Raw genomic sequence first — 17,981 nt, 5'->3', positions numbered from 1 at the left:
AGAGCAAGTGTCTTGCCCAAGGTCACAGAGAGAGTCAGTGGCAAGGGTAGAGCTCAAGAGTTTCTCCAGTCAATACTCCGAGCATTAGATTTTCTCTAGCCCTCAAAGCTGAGATTAAAGGAGGGGGAAGGGACACATTAACAAAAAAGACACTGTGAGTAGGGATGCTAGCCCCTAATGAAGCAAAGGCAGCAATTATGGCCCCAAAGGTAAAAATTCACTGAAACTGTGACTTGATTGTGAAGTGAGCAGAAGACAGCGCTCTGCTCCCCGCTTTCTTGAGTCACCACCCCCTCCTCGTCTGCACCCCCACATCCGGGCTGGATCGCCTGCAAGGCCAGTCCTCCCCTTGCAGCCGCTCGAACACAAATTTGCAAACAGAACTCACTGCAGGCAGGAGTCGGAAGCCTGGCTCCCTGAGCTAACTGTCACAAGGGCAAACCCAGGCACTGCAGGGGTGAGGCTGACACTGCCAGGTACAGACTAGTGCAGCACACGAACCTTGGCAGGTTCTGATTGTCGCTTTCAGTTTAGGAAAGGACACACATTTGGTTTTAGATCGGTGCCCAGCTGGAGAAGCAGGGAAGCATGCTCAGAGGCAATCTATCCACTGACTCACAATGTACGAGAGGGGAGGACTCATTAAGGAAAAGGGCTGTAATGCCTTATTTCCTCTGACTCAAAAGTTCCCTTAATAGGAAATGGTTTCCAAGCTGTGCTAGCGAGGATGCCGGCCCCTGTGAGAGCAATGGATGCATTCCAACCCCTGATGGAAAACACCACCGAGTCTCCTTTGGATTTGAAGTGTAAATCGTATCTACTAAAAAGGGCCTTATATAAACTGACCAGTGCTTGGGGAGCAGCTTTGCCGCTCTAACAGCATTATTTATGGCCTCGCTGCTCCTTGAATGTGCCTTTTCCAGTACGCTACAAAGCCACACAGGAACGAAGAGAGCACCAGGCCTGTCCAGATGATGTAACAGGGAGCACCTTGTGCCAAGACGAACATGGCCCAGTGCTGCTCGCGAGCTCAGACAGCAGCATGGATCTGTTACTCTGATCATCGCCGTCGCCGCAAGATACTCTTTCGAAACTTGCCGATATTTTTCTGACAGTCTCCGCACTAACCGAGCACGCTAAAAGCAGCCAAACTCAACATTCCCTCAGGAGCCTTGGTTCAAAACTTTGAGCTGAAATATTATTGGGCAAAGGATCTGCCTAGCTTCCAAGGGATGTTGATGGTTTTTAAACGGAGGCACCGTGCTGTATTTCACCAGGTATTCCTCGCACCTGCCTGGCAATGAGGCAAAGTAATCAAAAAAATAATCTCCTGAGAAGCTGAACAAAGTTAAAAGGGACAAGTCAAGAAAGAACCATGAGCCACCTCCAGGCCAAACTTCCATTGATTTCAATAGCCGTTTGCCTGGGTAAGGAGTGAGTACAAATCTAGTGCCAGATCCTGCCACCCACACTCGCACTGAGCAGTACATTACTCATGCCACTGAAATCAAACTGGTAACATACAAAGGAATGCTTGGGATTTTTAAATACATAAGGCCAAATCCTTTGGTCCTTATTCACGGCTAGATTCCATCACCATTACTCACACTGAAATCAATGGGACCCCGCCAAAGTAAGCTACTACTTAGCATAAGGGTGGCAGAACCTATCCCTCAGTAAAGACCTAAGCACCTGGCCGTGTATATTTTAATAAAATCCTCCTATTCTAGATTACCAATAACTCTTTTGATCATTAAAGCTGAACAAACTTTCAAAAATCTAAATGCCCTTTTTCACCACTGCTGCAGGTTCCCTTACACTTCACTCTACTTGTCAGGTGAAACTAGATGGGTCAATTCCATCTTCTGTTTATAGCCCATTTCACTTTGCAGCTCTTCTCTGCCTTTGGTAGCATGTTGTTATGTTTGGGTCTCTAACAGTACAGGAAGAAAGATCAATTAAAAAACCTCCAGTTATTTTAAATGTTTGCTATTCTCTGAGGTTTTGCAAGCCCCATCTTTTTTTTTTTTTAAATACCAACCTAAATTTATGGCCTGAGCTACTAGCCAGTGTTGCTTTAAGCAAAGAGTCAGAAGTATTTATTTACAACCTGCAGACGTATGACAAAATATTCTAAGTGCACAGGCAAAGCAGAGAGAACCTAGCCAAAGTATTTCATATTATTACTTTCCAGAGTATCTTAAACTAGTCTGAGCTGAGAGAGCAGTTTCCAAGCTGTCAGTAGTAGAGTTTAGCTGACTTCTGCTGCATGGCCCGTGAATCCTGGTAAATCATTCAAAAACCTGGGTGAATGTAAAGAGATCGCTGGAGCAGGTCCCTGCTCTCTGGAGTGATACATGGACGAGCAGTGGAACTCATTGCACCAGTCTGCCATCTCTCACTATTCAGTATGGTTCCCAACTCAGGGACCTGCCTCCTGAGTGGTGAAATCCAAGCAGAACCTGCCTTTAGCCCTTGATATTGTTTGGCTTGTTAAAATTAGGTTACAACAATAATCTTGTTCCCCCAAATCACTACATGCCCTGAACCCTTGTGGCACTGTGATAGGGGAAGGAGTGGAAACCAGGGTACAGCACACACTTCTCAGGAAATGCTGAGATGTTCTGTTTGTAGCCCAATGTGACGAAGTTGTGACTATGTGCCCAACAGATGGAAAGCCCTCATTAGAAGACCAACACCAGCTGCAGCAGCATTGTACATTATTGACCCCGAATCCTGCAGTGACTCTACTGTAAAATGGAATGTTTCTGTAGTGGTGGTTTTGTTGTTGGGTTTTTCTCTTCATAAAGAAGGGGTCACCCAATTGCCAAACGGTCCCTATGCAGAAGGCTGTCCTGATTTATTGTAGCCAAAACAGACTATTTTTCATTCTGCCCTAGTAATAAAAAAAAATCCACCTGCTCCAATGTGTTTCACTGGGGACTAAAGGCGCAGCCCTATGTTGTCATCTCCAAACATTTCTATAAATGCTTAAGAGTATTGGCATCTATTATGGCATCGAAGTTTGACACAGTGGACCAGATTCTCGTCTGGCATTGTCCCATTGGCTGTCAACAGAGCCATGCGAATTTACAGCGAAAGAGCTGGCCCAGCCACCCCATCCTTTTCTGTCCTGTTGAGGTTAGTGTTAGTGGCTCAGTAGCCTTCCCCCACCCGCTAGGTCCGGCCTCTGCTAGATTGCGGGAGGGGTGGGGGGAACAGAGAAATCTGAAAGGTTCACAGGACTTAAGTAATTGAGCTGCGAGATGCTCAGACCATAGCCAATCTTTCTTCCTCACCCCCTCCCCAAGTCTGTCCTATCAGCTGCAAGGGTTTTAAGTGATCAGTGCAAGCAGCTCTATGCAGCAGAGAGGAAGCATGGTTCAGTGGTTAGAGCATTAATCTAGGACCCTGGGGATATGGGTTCAAGTCCCTGCTCTACCACAGACTTTCCTGTGTGACCTTGGGCAAGTCTCTTAGTGTCTCCATCTGTGAAATGGGGATAACAGTGCTCCCCTAACGCACAGGAGTGCAGTGAAGATATCCAGATAGTGAGGTGCTAGATGCTACTGTTATGGGAGCCAAACAGACACCGAAGCTAGCTTGGCTGCATGCTCCAACATATCGCTCTGCTCTGTGAAAAGGAGGATTCCTACCTACTCTTCTATAAAACTGCAATAACAAACAAACATTACAAGCAGTAATGAAATCTGGTGCGTCTTTAGTGCCTTTGTCAGAGCCGGAGCTCCTACCTGGATACTGCAATCTCAGCCTTCTGCCGGGCGATAGCTGCGGCCCTCTGAGCCCCTTCCATGCTCCTGTCCACCTTCTGCCTGATCTTGGAGCTCTTCAGTGGTATCACCCGCTTCTTCATACCTTTGATCAGGACATTCTGCCGGTATTTGCCTTCCTCCTTCTTGCCATCTGGCAGGGTGGTGCAGCCGTAGCCGTGCCGCACGTTGTCCAGCCACTCGCCCTCGTACTTCAGGCCGCTCGACCTCTCGCTCACCCCAAAGCCTGAGCGCTTGTCATTCTTCCACTCGCCCATGTAGGACTCCGTGGTGGTGGCATCGATGTCAGACTCGAAGGGCGGGAACTCCTCCCCTTCCGCCCCTTCGCCCAAGCTGATGGTGGAGGTGGCATCACTGGCAGCAGAGCTGATACCGCTCTCGCTCTTGAGGAAGCTGACTCGGCTCTTCTGGCTGGCCAGGGAGGTTTTGGACTCCGATTTCTTTAGTCTCCCCAGCAGAGAGCCCCGTCTGAAGAGGCCCCCTTTCTTCGGCTTGCTGGCTCCAGCATCCGCATACAGACTGAGGGCAAAGCCTCCCCGAGTGATAGTGGGTGACATGAGGATGCTTTCTGGGCTGCCCGCCGGCGAGTCCTGCTGTGGCAAGGTGCCGTTGCTGTGCTCGCTACGGAGGGAAGACAGAGAGGTTCGGAGAGGGGAGCGGACCACAGACGCCATGCCGTATGGGACGCTCTGACGGACGCCGTATCCGTGGCGCATGCCATTGGTGAACTGGCCCTGGTACGTTCCTAAAGGCAAGAACAAGGAACTCGTTAAGCATGACACTTATTTTCCAAACCGATGCCTCGATACAAAGAACGTGCACAGCAAATCAAACCACCGCAAGACATAACAGTTGCCCTCGTGCCTGTGCACCAGCTGCTGCCCTCTGCTGGGAGGGAAAGGTCAGAGCTGCACAAGTGATTCACATTATTGTACTGCATATGGTGAAAATGACTAATGTTGTATACAGCGAACGCGCTCTCCCCAGGGACCAGCCACACATTGGGCTGCCCAGCAGAGGTGGGAAGTTAACTGAAGGTTGGGAAGAAGGATGATCTTGTGGCTGAGGCACTGGGGTCAGTTTTTGGCTCTTCCTGCGAGTCCTTGGGCAAGTCACTCAGCCTGAGTTCCTCATCTGAACAGTGGAGATAACGACACCCTCCTACTTCACAGGGGTGTTGAGAGGCTAAATACATTAAAAGATTGTGAGGTGCTCAGATACTAATATGGTTGGGCCCAAAGAAGCATCTAAATAGACCAAAACTGTCCTCGAAATGCTGGGGAGAGACTCTAGGAGACAACTCTAAAAGCGTCTGTCTTGGAGAGCAATTCCTGCAGCCCTTGAATACGCTGCCCTTCACTGTTCCCAGAACAAAGCCCATAACCTATTGTTACGATGGATAAAGCGACGAGTTTTAGGGATAGGTAGAAAAGAGAGGCAGCCACACCTCAGAAGCCCTCCAGCACTGACCCAAAGCTGGGATATTTGCAGGGTACCTCCTCCCTTCCCCTCACCCCTTTGAAGGATTTGCATTACACTACGCTTCCCTCTGGTTGAGGAGAGCTGAGGGTGACTCCCTCAGCATCCCCATGTGGAAGGGGACAGAATGGGGCTCATCAAGAATTACACCAAGGGCTCCCTTCCAGGGCCGGCTCCAGGGTTTTGGGCCATCGCGATCTGCAGCGGCAATTCGGCGGAAGGTCCTTCGCTCTGAGCGGGAGTGAGGGACCGTCTGCCGAATTGCCGCCGAATAGCTGGACCTGCCGCCCCAAGCACCTGCTTGCCAAGCTGGTGCCTGGAGCCAGCCCTGCTCCCTTCCCAGTCAGGAGTGAGCAGGCTGCCTCCCTAGCACGCCCAGCTTCTGCTGACCTGGGAGGCCCGTTTCCCCAAAGCAGCTCTCTGCTTGGCAGTGCTATGTGATTAGACGCCTGACCCAAAGCCTATTGAAATCAGACTCCCCTTAGTTTCAGTGGGCTTTGGATCAGGTTGCTAGGTGCTCTTACTAGACAACCAGGGAGGCCCTTACTTGTGGTCCCTTCATTTACAAAGCTCTGGATACATTCAACCCAAAATGATTCCGCTGGGGAGTTAAAATGTCCCTCCTGTAGCGGCCTCCCAGTCAGTTTTCCTCCAGCCATTTGAAAAGATGCCCTCAGATGTGCAGAGTTCAAAAGGCTGCCATGAGCCAGCCATTCAGAGCGGAAGTGACTTGGCAATTCATCAGCAGGCGGGTCTGCAGTGGCGGGAACACAGTGTGGATTGCAGCCGTCCCTCACTCATTACCTCAGTGTAGAGTCAAACTGCCCCTTAGATAAGCTACTGTCATTGAATCAGAGAAATGTAGGGCTGGAAGTGATCTCTTGAGGTCACTAGTTCAACCCCCCACACTGAGGCAGGGTATATACCTAGCCCCTCCCTGACAGATGTTTGTCTAACCTGTTCTTCAAAACCTATAGGGATGGGGATTCCACAGCCTCCCTAGGTATCCTGTTCCAGAGCTTACCTATCCTTCTAGTCAGAAAGTTCCTCGAATGTCAAACCTAAATCACCCTTGCAGCGAACTAAGCCAATGTACTTCTCGGGCTGCCCTTGGCAGATATGAAGAACCACTGATCACCATCCTCTTTGTAATGATCTTTTCCATATTTGAAGATGGTTATGTCCCCCCCTCAACGGTCTCTCTCTAGACTTTGGGGAAGTCTCTTCTGCTCCTGTGCCACAGTTCCCATCGCTGTAAAACAGAGACAATAATCCTGCCTTCTGTCCTGATGTGAGTGAAGCTTAATTTCCTAATGCCGAGCTCCACCCTCGGGAGGGCACTAGAGAAGGGCAGCATGGGCTACAGGGAAAACCTTTGCTTTTTGTGTTGGGGGCAGGAATATCATTGTGGAGCCTCAATACAGAGCGATCGGAAAGAAGCAGTTTCACTGCTGCGGCTGCTTTGGAGGTTTCCCAAGGGGGAGCCCGTTTCCTGCCCGGCCAATACCCCAGAATGCTAATTCTGCTCACACCAGAATCCCTCTCTCCCTGGATTTCCCTCACTCTGTTGATACGGTTGCCTCAGTAACTGGCAATCCACCAAAAACAAAAGCAGCATTCAGCTCTGCCTCCATTCGTCACTGAGAGTTCGGAATGGGTCATCCTTTTCCAAACCACAGTGCAGAACACGGTCCCCCGCACCATGCTGCCCTCGATCAGCAGATGAAAGGTGCTAGGGGAGTGCAGATGTTAAATACCATGCAATGCATGACCACTCGCTCCTCCTAAGGGCTCAGTTTCTCATGGAAAAATGGCCAGCTGTGTCGGGGACAGTTATCAGCATCTGTTCTAAATGGGCCGCTTTCCATGAAATTGGGACAAGATATAGTGTCAGGGATTTACTGGCAGGTAGCAGAGTACAGTCACCCTTAGAGAAGTAAACCCGATGCGGAGAAGGACACAGAAAGCATCCTCCCTGCCGTAGCATCAGTTACTGCATGATCCTCTGCAGAGGGTGCAACCACTGCTTAGCTAACTAGCGTCAGGTGAGGGTGGTGACAGCATGTGTGTCAATTCCATTCACTTTCCCTCCCTCCCCTCTCCAGCTCTCATCCAAAGGGAAAGATCAGCCTGGTTCCAAGAAATTAAATTCCACGATCTATTAGTCAACCCCAGGATAGTCCTGCCCAGGAGATGGTTTCTGATTCCTTCTTTGGCAATAATGGGAGTGAATATTTTACAGTCTCCCTGGCCAGTTCCGCCAAATAATCTTTACTCCCAAGCTGCCGGTTTCATTGAAATCCTCTTTGAGCCTGTCAGTAGGGTGTTAACTTACACACTCCAACAGGGAACAGAAGAGGTGCCCAGGTGCAGCAGCAGCACAAATCCCTCCCCGTGTACCTCTCTCCAGCTATCTACGTTCTCACATTGTACTCCTCAGCATAGTGCCTGAACACCTCAACCCTGAGCTAGGAGAACCACAAATTACAAATATGGGTGGGTTGGAGGTGAGGGTGTGGACAAAGTGTGTAAATTTTTTCCTAGATATTTTCCCCCTATTCTGGCCAGCTTTAGTGAAATCCACATTCAGAAATAGCTATCTGTCTGCACGCCCCCCAGCAACAGCTTTCCTCCAAGGAAATCACAATATTATTCCCTCTTCCTTCACCTTTAAAAAAAATCATTAAAAAAAAAAAGTGTATTTGATTGTCACAGTAACAGATCCCAGCCTCTGAAATCTCCCATTTGCTTTCCCCCAAAATCGGAGGCAATAGAACAAAAGTGCAGCAGTTTGGAGACCCCTGAAAATGTGAATCTTGTCCCTGATAGGGCAAAAGCCTTGAGTATTCTCATTAGAGTCAGAATCATAGAAATGTAGGGCTGGAAGTGATCTCTCGAGTCCACTAGTTAAGAGTCAGAAGCTTGGTGCTGGTAACCAGGGATTTAGAACTGGCAACAGCTAAAAAAACCTAAAAGTCTTCAAAGCGGTTTTGAAAAATGCTGCTTAATGGCATAATCTTCTTGGTATGAAAAATTGTCTAGAGTTGGAACAGTAGATTCCCCAGAGGTGAGTTGAGGCAGAAGGGAAAGGAACGGAGACCTGAGCTGGAAATCACATCTGAATAAAGGCACAGCCTTGATGCAGTCAGCCTGGCCTCTTTCCTCAGATCCACAGAGCTGGGATAATTCACATCCACTAGTATCAATGTGGAGCATCTCATTCCACAGCACAGAACAGGCATGCCTCTCTCCACTGCTCCCTTGAGAAATACAACTGTTCACAGGACCAAGGGTGGCCGCAGGAGAGGAGCAATGAAAGGAGACACACAGCTGTGTTCTGTCCAGCCTGGCTAAAAACACCCACTCATCACTGAGCTGGAGAGAAAGCAACGGCCCTCTCCTGCCAAGGCCCATCAGGATAAGCCCAGTGATGCAAAGCAGGGAAAGGAATGTACAGAGGCAAGTGGGAGTGGGTAAACAGAATCAGATTTTCTTTAGTTCTTCTTCATGGCTTGTATAAATTTGTGAACCGGAATAAGGGCACTGGCCAGAATGAGATCTGGTGCAGGCAGCTATTGAAGTCTCCACCAGCAGAGCTTCGCCAATGCATCTTAGCCCTGACATATGGTAACCCCTGCTACTCCAGTCCTGAGCCCCACACAGATCCACCCTGACCCTCAGCTACCCCAGGTACTGCAGCCCTGGGCCCCAAAATCTCAGCCAACATGCAGTGTATTTTGTGATGTGGAAAACCCTGTATTTAGGACTAGGATGGGCCACAGCCTCGCTTTCCCTTGTGACTGAAGTCAAAGCTGGAACACACAGATCTGCAGAGGTGAAAGGCCAAAATGTTAATTTGCAGAGTCACTCAATCGCCAAGAACGTCCCATTGGTATTAACTCCCCCGTTAGCAGGGCCAGGGCAGAGGGCTGATAGATGAAGTAACAGGGTGGATGGAGAGATGTGTAGATTGGAAAGAAAAACAACAAAAAGCCAAAAATGCCCCTTTATGTCATCATCAGTGGAAAGCTTTGCTGTTTTTTTAATGACAAGAAATCCTATAAAATGCCCGCCTCCACTCTTACACAAAAGATACCATACCTGGCTCTTAGTAACTCCTGGTAGGAGGCACATATGGGAGTCCGGCTGGTTGCTGTGTTTCTAGAGATTTCTGGGTCTGCTCCTAAATGGAGCTGACCCTTTCTATTTATATACGCACAAGATGGGAAGGATCAAGTTGCAGAGCGGATTAATCATGGTCTCTGGAGACCTCAGTCTCAATCACTCTGATTCACAAATGGATTGTGTGTGCCCTCCGCTTAGGTCAGATAATATATCACACCTTCCATAAGTAGCTGTGGTCAATTAGTACAGAGGCAGGATGATCCAGAGGTCATTGATGGGCTCAAAGACCAGGGCTGAAATTTGAGTGTCACATAGTGTATCTCACTTCATGAACCAGGGTCCATTCTTCAGGAGACACCACCCTCTTCCCTTTCCACACTGGGCATAAGGAAAGAAACCTCTCATTGTAGTTTTAAAGAGCTTACTTGCCAGCTTACTGGCAACAGCCAAAATAGTATCCCTAATTCTTACAGTCATAAAGTTTCATGCACAGATACCATGATGATAGACATGTTAGAAATACTTCGTGTGATGGACAGACAGATTAAATAGACACGCAAGTAAAACAAACTAATGAAAACTTAGTGCTTACTGTTAGAACAAGTCATCTGAGTGAGGATTGATTTAAAAACAGTGCATAACTAAAAAGCATCAATTTGGGGGCCAAATTCAGCCTTGGTAAAGCTCCGCTGGAAAGACAACATGGGCTAGAGGACAGGAAACTGGACCCTGAATAGGGTGACTGGGAGTCTGTTCCCACCTCTGCTACTGACTTGCTGCATGGCCCTGGGTGAATCACTTATCCTCAGTTAAAGGGTGATGCTTTCTTTGTAAAGCACTTTAAGATCTATGGAGGAACTGTACTATATAAGCCCTGTTATTGTTATTTTTGGGGTCAATGAAGTTACACTAGGGCTGAGTTTTGCCCAAACTTCCAAGTCCCTTAGCTGTCTCTGAGGACTGCAGCTCAGAAGCAGTAGGAAGCGTGAAGAATTCCATATACGTTTGCTATCTATTGTCTGCACTTGACAATACTCAGAACTAGCAGCAAAATCATGGTTACTCCCCTCAACGCCAGCTCTAGAGAAATCCTCCTCTAAGCTTCAGTCCCCTCTCAGCTTGATTACTGCTGCTAATTCCCTCTTTGATGGCTTCCACATGGCCCAGGTGCTCAGACTCCAGAATATGCACAGCCCTACTGCTGCTCACCATCTGGTACACACGAAGAAGCACAGCTATATTACTCCTCTCCTTGGTTCCCTTTCCAGGTTACCCATTCACTTCAGGGTCCAAAAAATTGCCCTCCCTGTTTTTAAAACTGCACAGACTCACCTTGGCCAACCCCATAGACCTTCTCTCTTTTCTTCTCCAGCCTCCTCCTCTCAGCGCATAATTTCACCACTGTTGGTGCAAGAACCTTCTTCTCTGCAGCTCTAATCAGCTGCAACAGCCTTTCTGTACCTCTTCACCTCACTGAGTCTTCCGCTCATTTCATAGCTCACCTGAAACTTGCCTCACCATTTCTTTTCACCTCTCCCACTGGTCTCATGACAACTGAATTTAATTATTTTCCCATGAGATGAATTTATACCAGTGCTTTCTCCCAGCTCCCCAGAAACAGTCATGCACTATTTAATACTGTTTTCAGGCCACAGCTTGAACAAAAGACATTTTAAAAAGTTATACAATCATTGTATTGCAAAACAGGGCTTGAAGACCAGATTTTTACATTAGCAGCTTCTTCTGTGTGGTTTAGTATGATCAAACAAACACCCAGAGCCCCTCCAGACACCCCCAACTCTTCCTTGCACAAAAACTGATGGGGTTTGGAAATAATGTCAGAGACAGCAGCTCAAGCAATCGTTCACTCAATACTGTAACATGCTTAGCTCATTCACACACACAGGGCATTCCCTATCCTAGATCACCTTCCCCTTTACCTATAAAGCACTATTCTCTTAAAGGACTCCAGTCTCACTCTTTGTCAACAGAACTATATCATGATGCTTTGAGTTAACCACATTTAAAAAAACCCAAACATTCATGTTCTTATATGTGTTATGGATACATTAGGTGGCATGGTTCCTAATGAGTCTGGGTTCTGCTTTAATGTTGAACCAGACCCAATGAATGTAAGTGACACTACTCCAGGGGAAATTCTGTGCCACTGTGCACACGCAGAATTCATGTCCCCCGCAGGTCTTTTCGCCCCCCCCCCCCCCCCGCACAGAAAATGGATTCTGCTGGGGAAGCACTGCAATTATACCTTTCATTCACCAAGGGCTGCTGTGGCACCAGAAGAGAGGGCAATTGGCTCAGGTCCAGAGCAGCCAGCCACGGAGAAGGAGGGGTCAGAGGCTGCATCCCTCAAAGTGCCCTGCCCATGGGCCCAGGTGAGGAGGCACAGATATGGGGGGAATGGACAGAATGGGGACACAGGGCTCCTGGGGAGTCACAGACTGGGGTTCAGAAGGGCTACTGGGGGGAGACTGGTGTGGGGACACAGGAGCTAATGGGGTGACAGCATTGACCCCAGGGCTGAATAGGAGTGGGAGTGCAGGACCACATGGGGACAGGAAGGAGGAGGTGGCTGAATGGGCATGCAGGGACACATGGGGACAGGGGGGAGGGAGGTGCAGGGACACATGGGAAGAGGGGGAGGAGGGGTAGCTGAGTGGGGAGGCAGGGACACACAGGGATGGGGGGAGTGCAGGGATACACAGGGAAGGGAGCAGATGTGCCTGACTGAGTGGGAGATGCGAGGGGGTCAGCCAGGCTCTGCATGGGAGAGGCTCCCCACCAACTCCCTTTGCCCCTCCCCCCCCCAAAAACCCTGTTCCACACTTCTCCCACCCACACCCAGCAACCCTCCAGGTTCACTCCCAGGCTCCTTCCCAGCAATTACTTGCCACTCCCTCAGCTCCTCCATTACTCCTGACTCCCCCCAAGCCTTTGAACTGCTTTTAAGGGGAAATCCATTTCTGTATTGTAGTGTACATGAATTATTACTCAAAGTTCTGTATTAATATGCCTAGTATGTTATTTATCAAAAAACATTTCCTGAATCTTTTCTGTTGTCTGTACTGTTACAGACATATTTGCTGACAGGTATTTTGAAATAAATGACCAAAATAATTGAAACTGGCATGATTACATTGTGTTTTGACAAATAAAATATGCAGAATTTTAAAATATTGTGCACAGAATTAATTTTTTGGCCCAGAACTCCCCTGGAGTAAAAGTGAGCACTATCGCCAATAGAGGGGTTTTTTACATGCAGGAGTAGGGAAGCGTTCAAGTGTTAAACTCCAAGTTTTGTGCCTGCCTAGATGCCCTTCTTTTGTAGTGCTAATGTGAGCTGTTGAATATCTTTTTAATATATGGAGATATACCTATCTCATAGAGCTGGAAGGGACCCTGAAAGGTCATTGAGTCCAGCCCTCTGCCTTCACTAGCAGGACCAAGTACTGATTTTGTCCTAGATCCCTAAGTGGCCCCCTCAAGGATTGAACTCATAACCCTGGGCTTAGCAGGCCAATGCTCAAACCACTGAGCTATCCCTCCCCACCAAGGTAGCTGTATTTCACTGGTGGATGAAGCAATCGCTGCGTATGGTTTAACGCAGTTTGACATCCTTCAGATTGAAAGGTGTTATATAAATGAAAGATAGTAGCTGGACAACAGCTGTATTAGTGTGTCATTACACTAAACATATATACACTTTACAAATGACCTAAAGATCCTCATGTCAATAGTTCAATTCATTACAAACACATAGTTTAGTCCCTGCTCTCTTTTATCACTGTATAGTAAACTGCATTGGATTATTTAACAAATCACATAGCCGGAAGATAGAAGAAGGATGAAGTTTAAAAAACTGGACAAATGAAATTGGTCACCTCTAATCTGCAGCTTTAACTGCAACTTCATGTGCCATAAGTGTAAGAAATTCATCACTTGCTTAAAGTTAGGCATGTGCTTACGTAACTTGCTGAATAAGGGCACATTAAAGCAAAGCCCTGGAAAGCCAATACTGTAGCTTGAACTCTCCTATTATTCTAAGGGGTTCTCACAACAATTTTTTTTTCTCACCAACAAAACTCTTGCTGGTGGCCACTCAGACAATTTTTCCTAAAATGCTTAATTAACTTTAGGAAAAACAAATAAATATGCACATATATGTGTCCCAATCATTGTAATTTATGTATGTTGGGGTTTTTGCAGACTCAATATTAAAAATAATGTACAGTTGTCTCTATTCTTTACTGGACCGAAACAGAATAGAAACTCAAATAAGGTGCTTTGCGTGTTTTGGTTTTTGGTTGAATATTTTTTTTTTTTAGACTTGCTAGCTAGTAAGTCTGCTACTGTGAAAAGCAATATTTGTAAATATCATTTTCACAGCAGACTTACTTAACCCCAGAAAGCTGGGTGACCAATTAAACCCTGCATGGGGAGTTGGCTAGGGCGGCTGGGATACCAGGGGTGATGTGGGGGCTTGAGGTGGCAGTGGGAGTCGGGGCAATGGAGGGCAGGGGTGAGCCCGGAACCTGGGGTCCCGCTACATGGCTGGAGACTGGAAGAGGCAGGAAGGGCTGGGGTGACGTGCGGGGGGTGAGCCTGGGACCGGATCTCCGGGGCCGGAACCCAAAGCCCTGTGGCAGGGGGCCAGAGCCTTATGCCACACGGCCAGCAACTGCCACCCACCACGCCAGGGCTGAAGCCCAAGCAGCACCGCCCCTGGGAAGATGGAGAACTCACACTGGTCACCTGATCCTACAGTGGTTGTGCCTTCAGAAGGGGGCATGGACCAGCACCTGCTGGTGACACTGGGAGAGGGATTGCTGCTTTGCCCCTCCCCGAATCAGCACCCACGAGGCTGTGACCGCAAGAAAAGCCCTTTGTGGCCGCAGTTGAGAAACGCTGTAAATGTGATAAGCCTTTTTATTATGAAGAGATACATTTCTCAAATGATTTTTCTTCATAAATAATTGGCATTGTGGGTCCTGAATAATAATAATGAAGTGCAATCCTCAGGAATATATCCGCGAGTACTCCCCTCCCCCACAAATCACCCTCTTGACTAGCCATACAAAACATGGCAGCACGCACTGTTCCACTATTGAAGAGTTGCAGAATTACTTGCACAGGATTCCTGTGATGTTGCATTATGATTGTTCATCAGTTTCAGAAGCTTCCCACCTCATCTAATTAATTTTTTTCTTTACCGTTCAGAGCATTTGCAAAATGTCTGACGAATACTTGTATACTGAGTGCCTCTGTGCGTGAACACGGGCTGAGATTTTCAAGGTCTAGGGGATTTATACTAGTGGGAGATAGGTGACTAAATTCTCTAGACAGCTTTGATAAACATTCGGGTTGAGTTTTAGTCATACACATGTTCAGTGCATTCATGCAATTTGGTATTTAATAAATAGACACAGAACATCAAAATGCTGTAGATGATACAGTGATGTATAAGGCGAAAACATTCACAACTCTTTTCCCAATGAGAATTAATTCTTATTACTTTATAGATTGCTGTAGTCCTGGGCCCATAATTCCTCAGAGGTCTCATAATATAATCCAGTCTTTCACTAGCCTCACGCTATAGAAAATAAAGTTTGGAGAAAAAAAAATCTATAATCAAGACATTTGAGGAAGTTTTTCACATAGAAAGCATAGTCATCCAGAAGCTTTACAATTATTTGAGGTCTGTCTCATTTTTCTGGTGTATGGAAAAGGGAATGTGTGTAGATTACTGAGTGTTGCAATTTTCCAAGGGGCAGCCAGACTATAGAAATTAGGGCCTAAATGCGAGTAGATTAAAAAGATGTCACACACAAAGCTCGCTCACACACAGAAGTATATGAAAATATATAGTAGAGGTAGAATGTTCTAGTAAAGTGCCTTGATTTCTCCTCCCCAGCTTTTGCTACTGGTGATCTGACTTGAACTCCCTCTCTCCTGGGATGATTTACAGTCTCTGGATTTACAGGTCAAATATCACGTTGCTCACTGACCTGACCCCAACTGGCCCCTCCAGTGTCACCCTTACCTCCATCTGCGTAAGTCTCAGTGCCATAACCGTCCTGCAGCCCGTTATTCCAGGTGCCTTCGTACTTTGCTCCACTGCTCATGCTCTGCCTTGTCCCATAGCGTCCCTTAAAGCCATGGGTCCATTCGCCTTTGTAAAGCCACCGTCCTTTAGTCTCGATCCCCAAACCGTGCCTCTTGCCTTGCGACCAGTAGCCTTCATAGGTGTTGCCACTGGGCCACGTGTATATGCCCACCACTTCAAAACCATAGTTCCACGAACCCGAGTACTCCCCTTGGCCCTTGGGACCAGTGCAGATGCCATGGCCATGGGCTTTCCCCCCTTCCCAGCCCCCACAATATGCTCCTCCATCATCAAAATCAAACCTTCCTCCACTCATGGTGCCATCGAAACTCAGCAAGCCGGAATCTCCACTTTGCTCCTTTCTTCCTTCCTCTTTCTTTCCCTCTTTCCTTCCTACTTAGCTGGACTGTTTTTCATAAGCGAAAATTTGGGGAGTTTAAAATGTTGCCACATTTCCAAATTAAACATGCTCAAAGCAAGGTGCTGCGCCAAGGGGATGATTGCCTTGTGCTGCCCAGCCAGAGGATAGAGGGGAGGGAGGGATTTGGGAAGGGATCCTGTCTTGGAGAAGGATCTGGTGAGGACACTGCAAACACTGTGAACGCCACAGGGACCTTTCTGCAACCCAGCACCCACCTGCCACCTAGGGGACTGGACAATCAAGCATGGACCATGCTGTGGGACTGGGGCAGACTAGCGGGAGAGGGATAAAACTCTCAGTTGCAAGATCTGACTTGTATCTCTGCAGGCTTCGCGTTTCCCGGACAGTGCATTGGGGAAGCGTCCGGCCCCTTTAAGAGGCTCTTCAGGAAAGGGCGGGGGGGTCCCCCTTTCCTGATCATACCCGCCCAGGCTGCTATGCCCCACGGCTCCTGCTGCTGCTCCGGCTGCCTGCAGAGTCCCTCCCTCCTCAGAGTCCCATTGTGTGTGTGTCTGTCTCTCCTTCGCAGCCCCTTCCCCCTTCCCTCTCTCCTCCTCCTGCCGTAGAAAGGTCAGCGCTGCCCTAACAAGGCCATCGGATCCCAGGAGCTGCTCCCAAAATAAACCCCCACAGGCCCAGCCCCTGCTCCAGGGCCCTTTTATGAAGGAAGAAAGAGACACCCCCCCACCCCCTTGGGCAGGAATCCAGAAAAAGAAGAGGGGAGGGGAGAAGCTGGGAAAGTAAGTAAGTGCCTGCTTAAAAATAGACCCTGGGAAGTAGCTTGGGGAGGTGCGTGTGAGAGGGGGGAGAGCTTCAGCTAGTTACTTTGGCATTTTTCCTCCATTGCACAGAGATCTGCTCAGTGGCTGGGGCATGTTTCCTGATTTGGGGCAGGGAGGAACTGGAGGATGTAGGGGGCAGGACGTGGACAGATGACTACAGGTTTGCTCTCAGAACACAGTCATCCCACAATGGCTAGGACTGGGGGGCAGTGGGGGGGGGAGAGCAAAGGGCCACCACGTCCCCCAAAAAGTCAGTTCTGAGGTCCCAGCTGCTGCTGTCCTGCTTCCATCCTTATGGGGCACAGAAACACCACAGTCAAGGCAAAAAGCTCATATAAAGCTAGTGTTTGAGGCAGCGCTGTCCCCCCAACATGTGTCTGCAAACTGCTCCCACGCCTTCCCCGCTCACTGAAGCAAAAGGATAACAGCTTTCTAAATATCCCCTCCCCTCCCTTTTCCAGCACAGTTGAAGAGCAAGAACTAGACTCAGACCAGTCCCACAATTCTCAGGATAGGAGGCAGCCTTACAAGACCTCTGGCTGCCTCTCCTGCTAAGCTGGACACCATAGGACCTTTACCATCTGCAGGGAAGTGGCTCAGGTTTCCTTTACCTGCCAATTTCACCCATCCACTCAGTCTTTGCTCCCCAGTAACACCATTCCTTCCACCAAAGTTTGACATAGTTACGTGAATGGGGCAGAGGCCACATTGAACGGGCAGTTGTGTTCAGGTGACAAAAACTTTGGGGAATGAGATGAAGTATGCTGCATGAAGCACTAAAATTTTAAATTAAAGCCCATTTATTCACTCACAGGCAGTACTGGGGAGAGGGGGGCAAGAGGAAGACAAGAATATACACATTAAAGTGAAACCCCAAGAAAGGTTTTGAGTTACAAACATTATTTGAAATTATGCTCATCTCCATCACTCATGCCAAGGGGTGTCAGTTGCCCTGCTGACAATGCAGTGTCTTGTCACCAATAGTACAGGTGTAATTGAGCACTGCACTTTCCCATTTTCATGCTGTGATGCGTAGTACGAGCCAGGGTTCTCTTAAGCCTGGTCTGCATTGAAAAAAAATCTAGTTTATTCAAGCCACTAGTGTAGATGTGTTTAAACCATTTTGCTTGTATCTGTAATTTACAGAATTAAACTAAACAGATTTAAGTAAGGTTTAAAAGCAGTTGAGGTGGATCTAGACTGGGAGGGTTTGCACATTTTTACATCAATTTTAAATCTCTTTAGCTAGTCAGTGCATGTTT

At 48.0% G+C, this 17,981-nt stretch overlaps 1 protein-coding gene across 3 annotated transcripts in view; it reads right to left on the bottom strand.

Annotated features, from left to right (window-relative positions):
- Nucleotides 1-16,445, bottom strand: part of JPH2 (junctophilin 2) — a 59,193-nt gene extending 42,748 nt beyond the window's left edge. For 2 of the 3 annotated variants that reach the window (XM_005304651.5, XM_042861102.2), the window contains exons 1-2: nt 15,454-16,445; nt 3,753-4,536 (exon numbers count right to left, since the gene is read on the bottom strand). In XM_005304651.5, the coding sequence (XP_005304708.2) occupies nt 3,753-4,536; nt 15,454-15,832 (1,163 nt within the window). In that variant the 5' untranslated portion in view covers nt 15,833-16,445. Of the gene's footprint in view, nt 1-3,752; nt 4,537-14,925; nt 15,004-15,453 lie in introns of those variants that run through there. The other variant, XR_006177047.2, reaches the window with a different exon arrangement.
- Nucleotides 16,446-17,981: the final 1,536 nt, after the last annotated feature.

This window comes from Chrysemys picta, chromosome 13, assembly GCF_011386835.1.
Source record: "Chrysemys picta bellii isolate R12L10 chromosome 13, ASM1138683v2, whole genome shotgun sequence".
In the NCBI taxonomy this organism is placed as follows: domain Eukaryota; kingdom Metazoa; phylum Chordata; order Testudines; family Emydidae; genus Chrysemys; species Chrysemys picta.
This window is presented reverse-complemented; position numbering and strand designations above follow the sequence as displayed.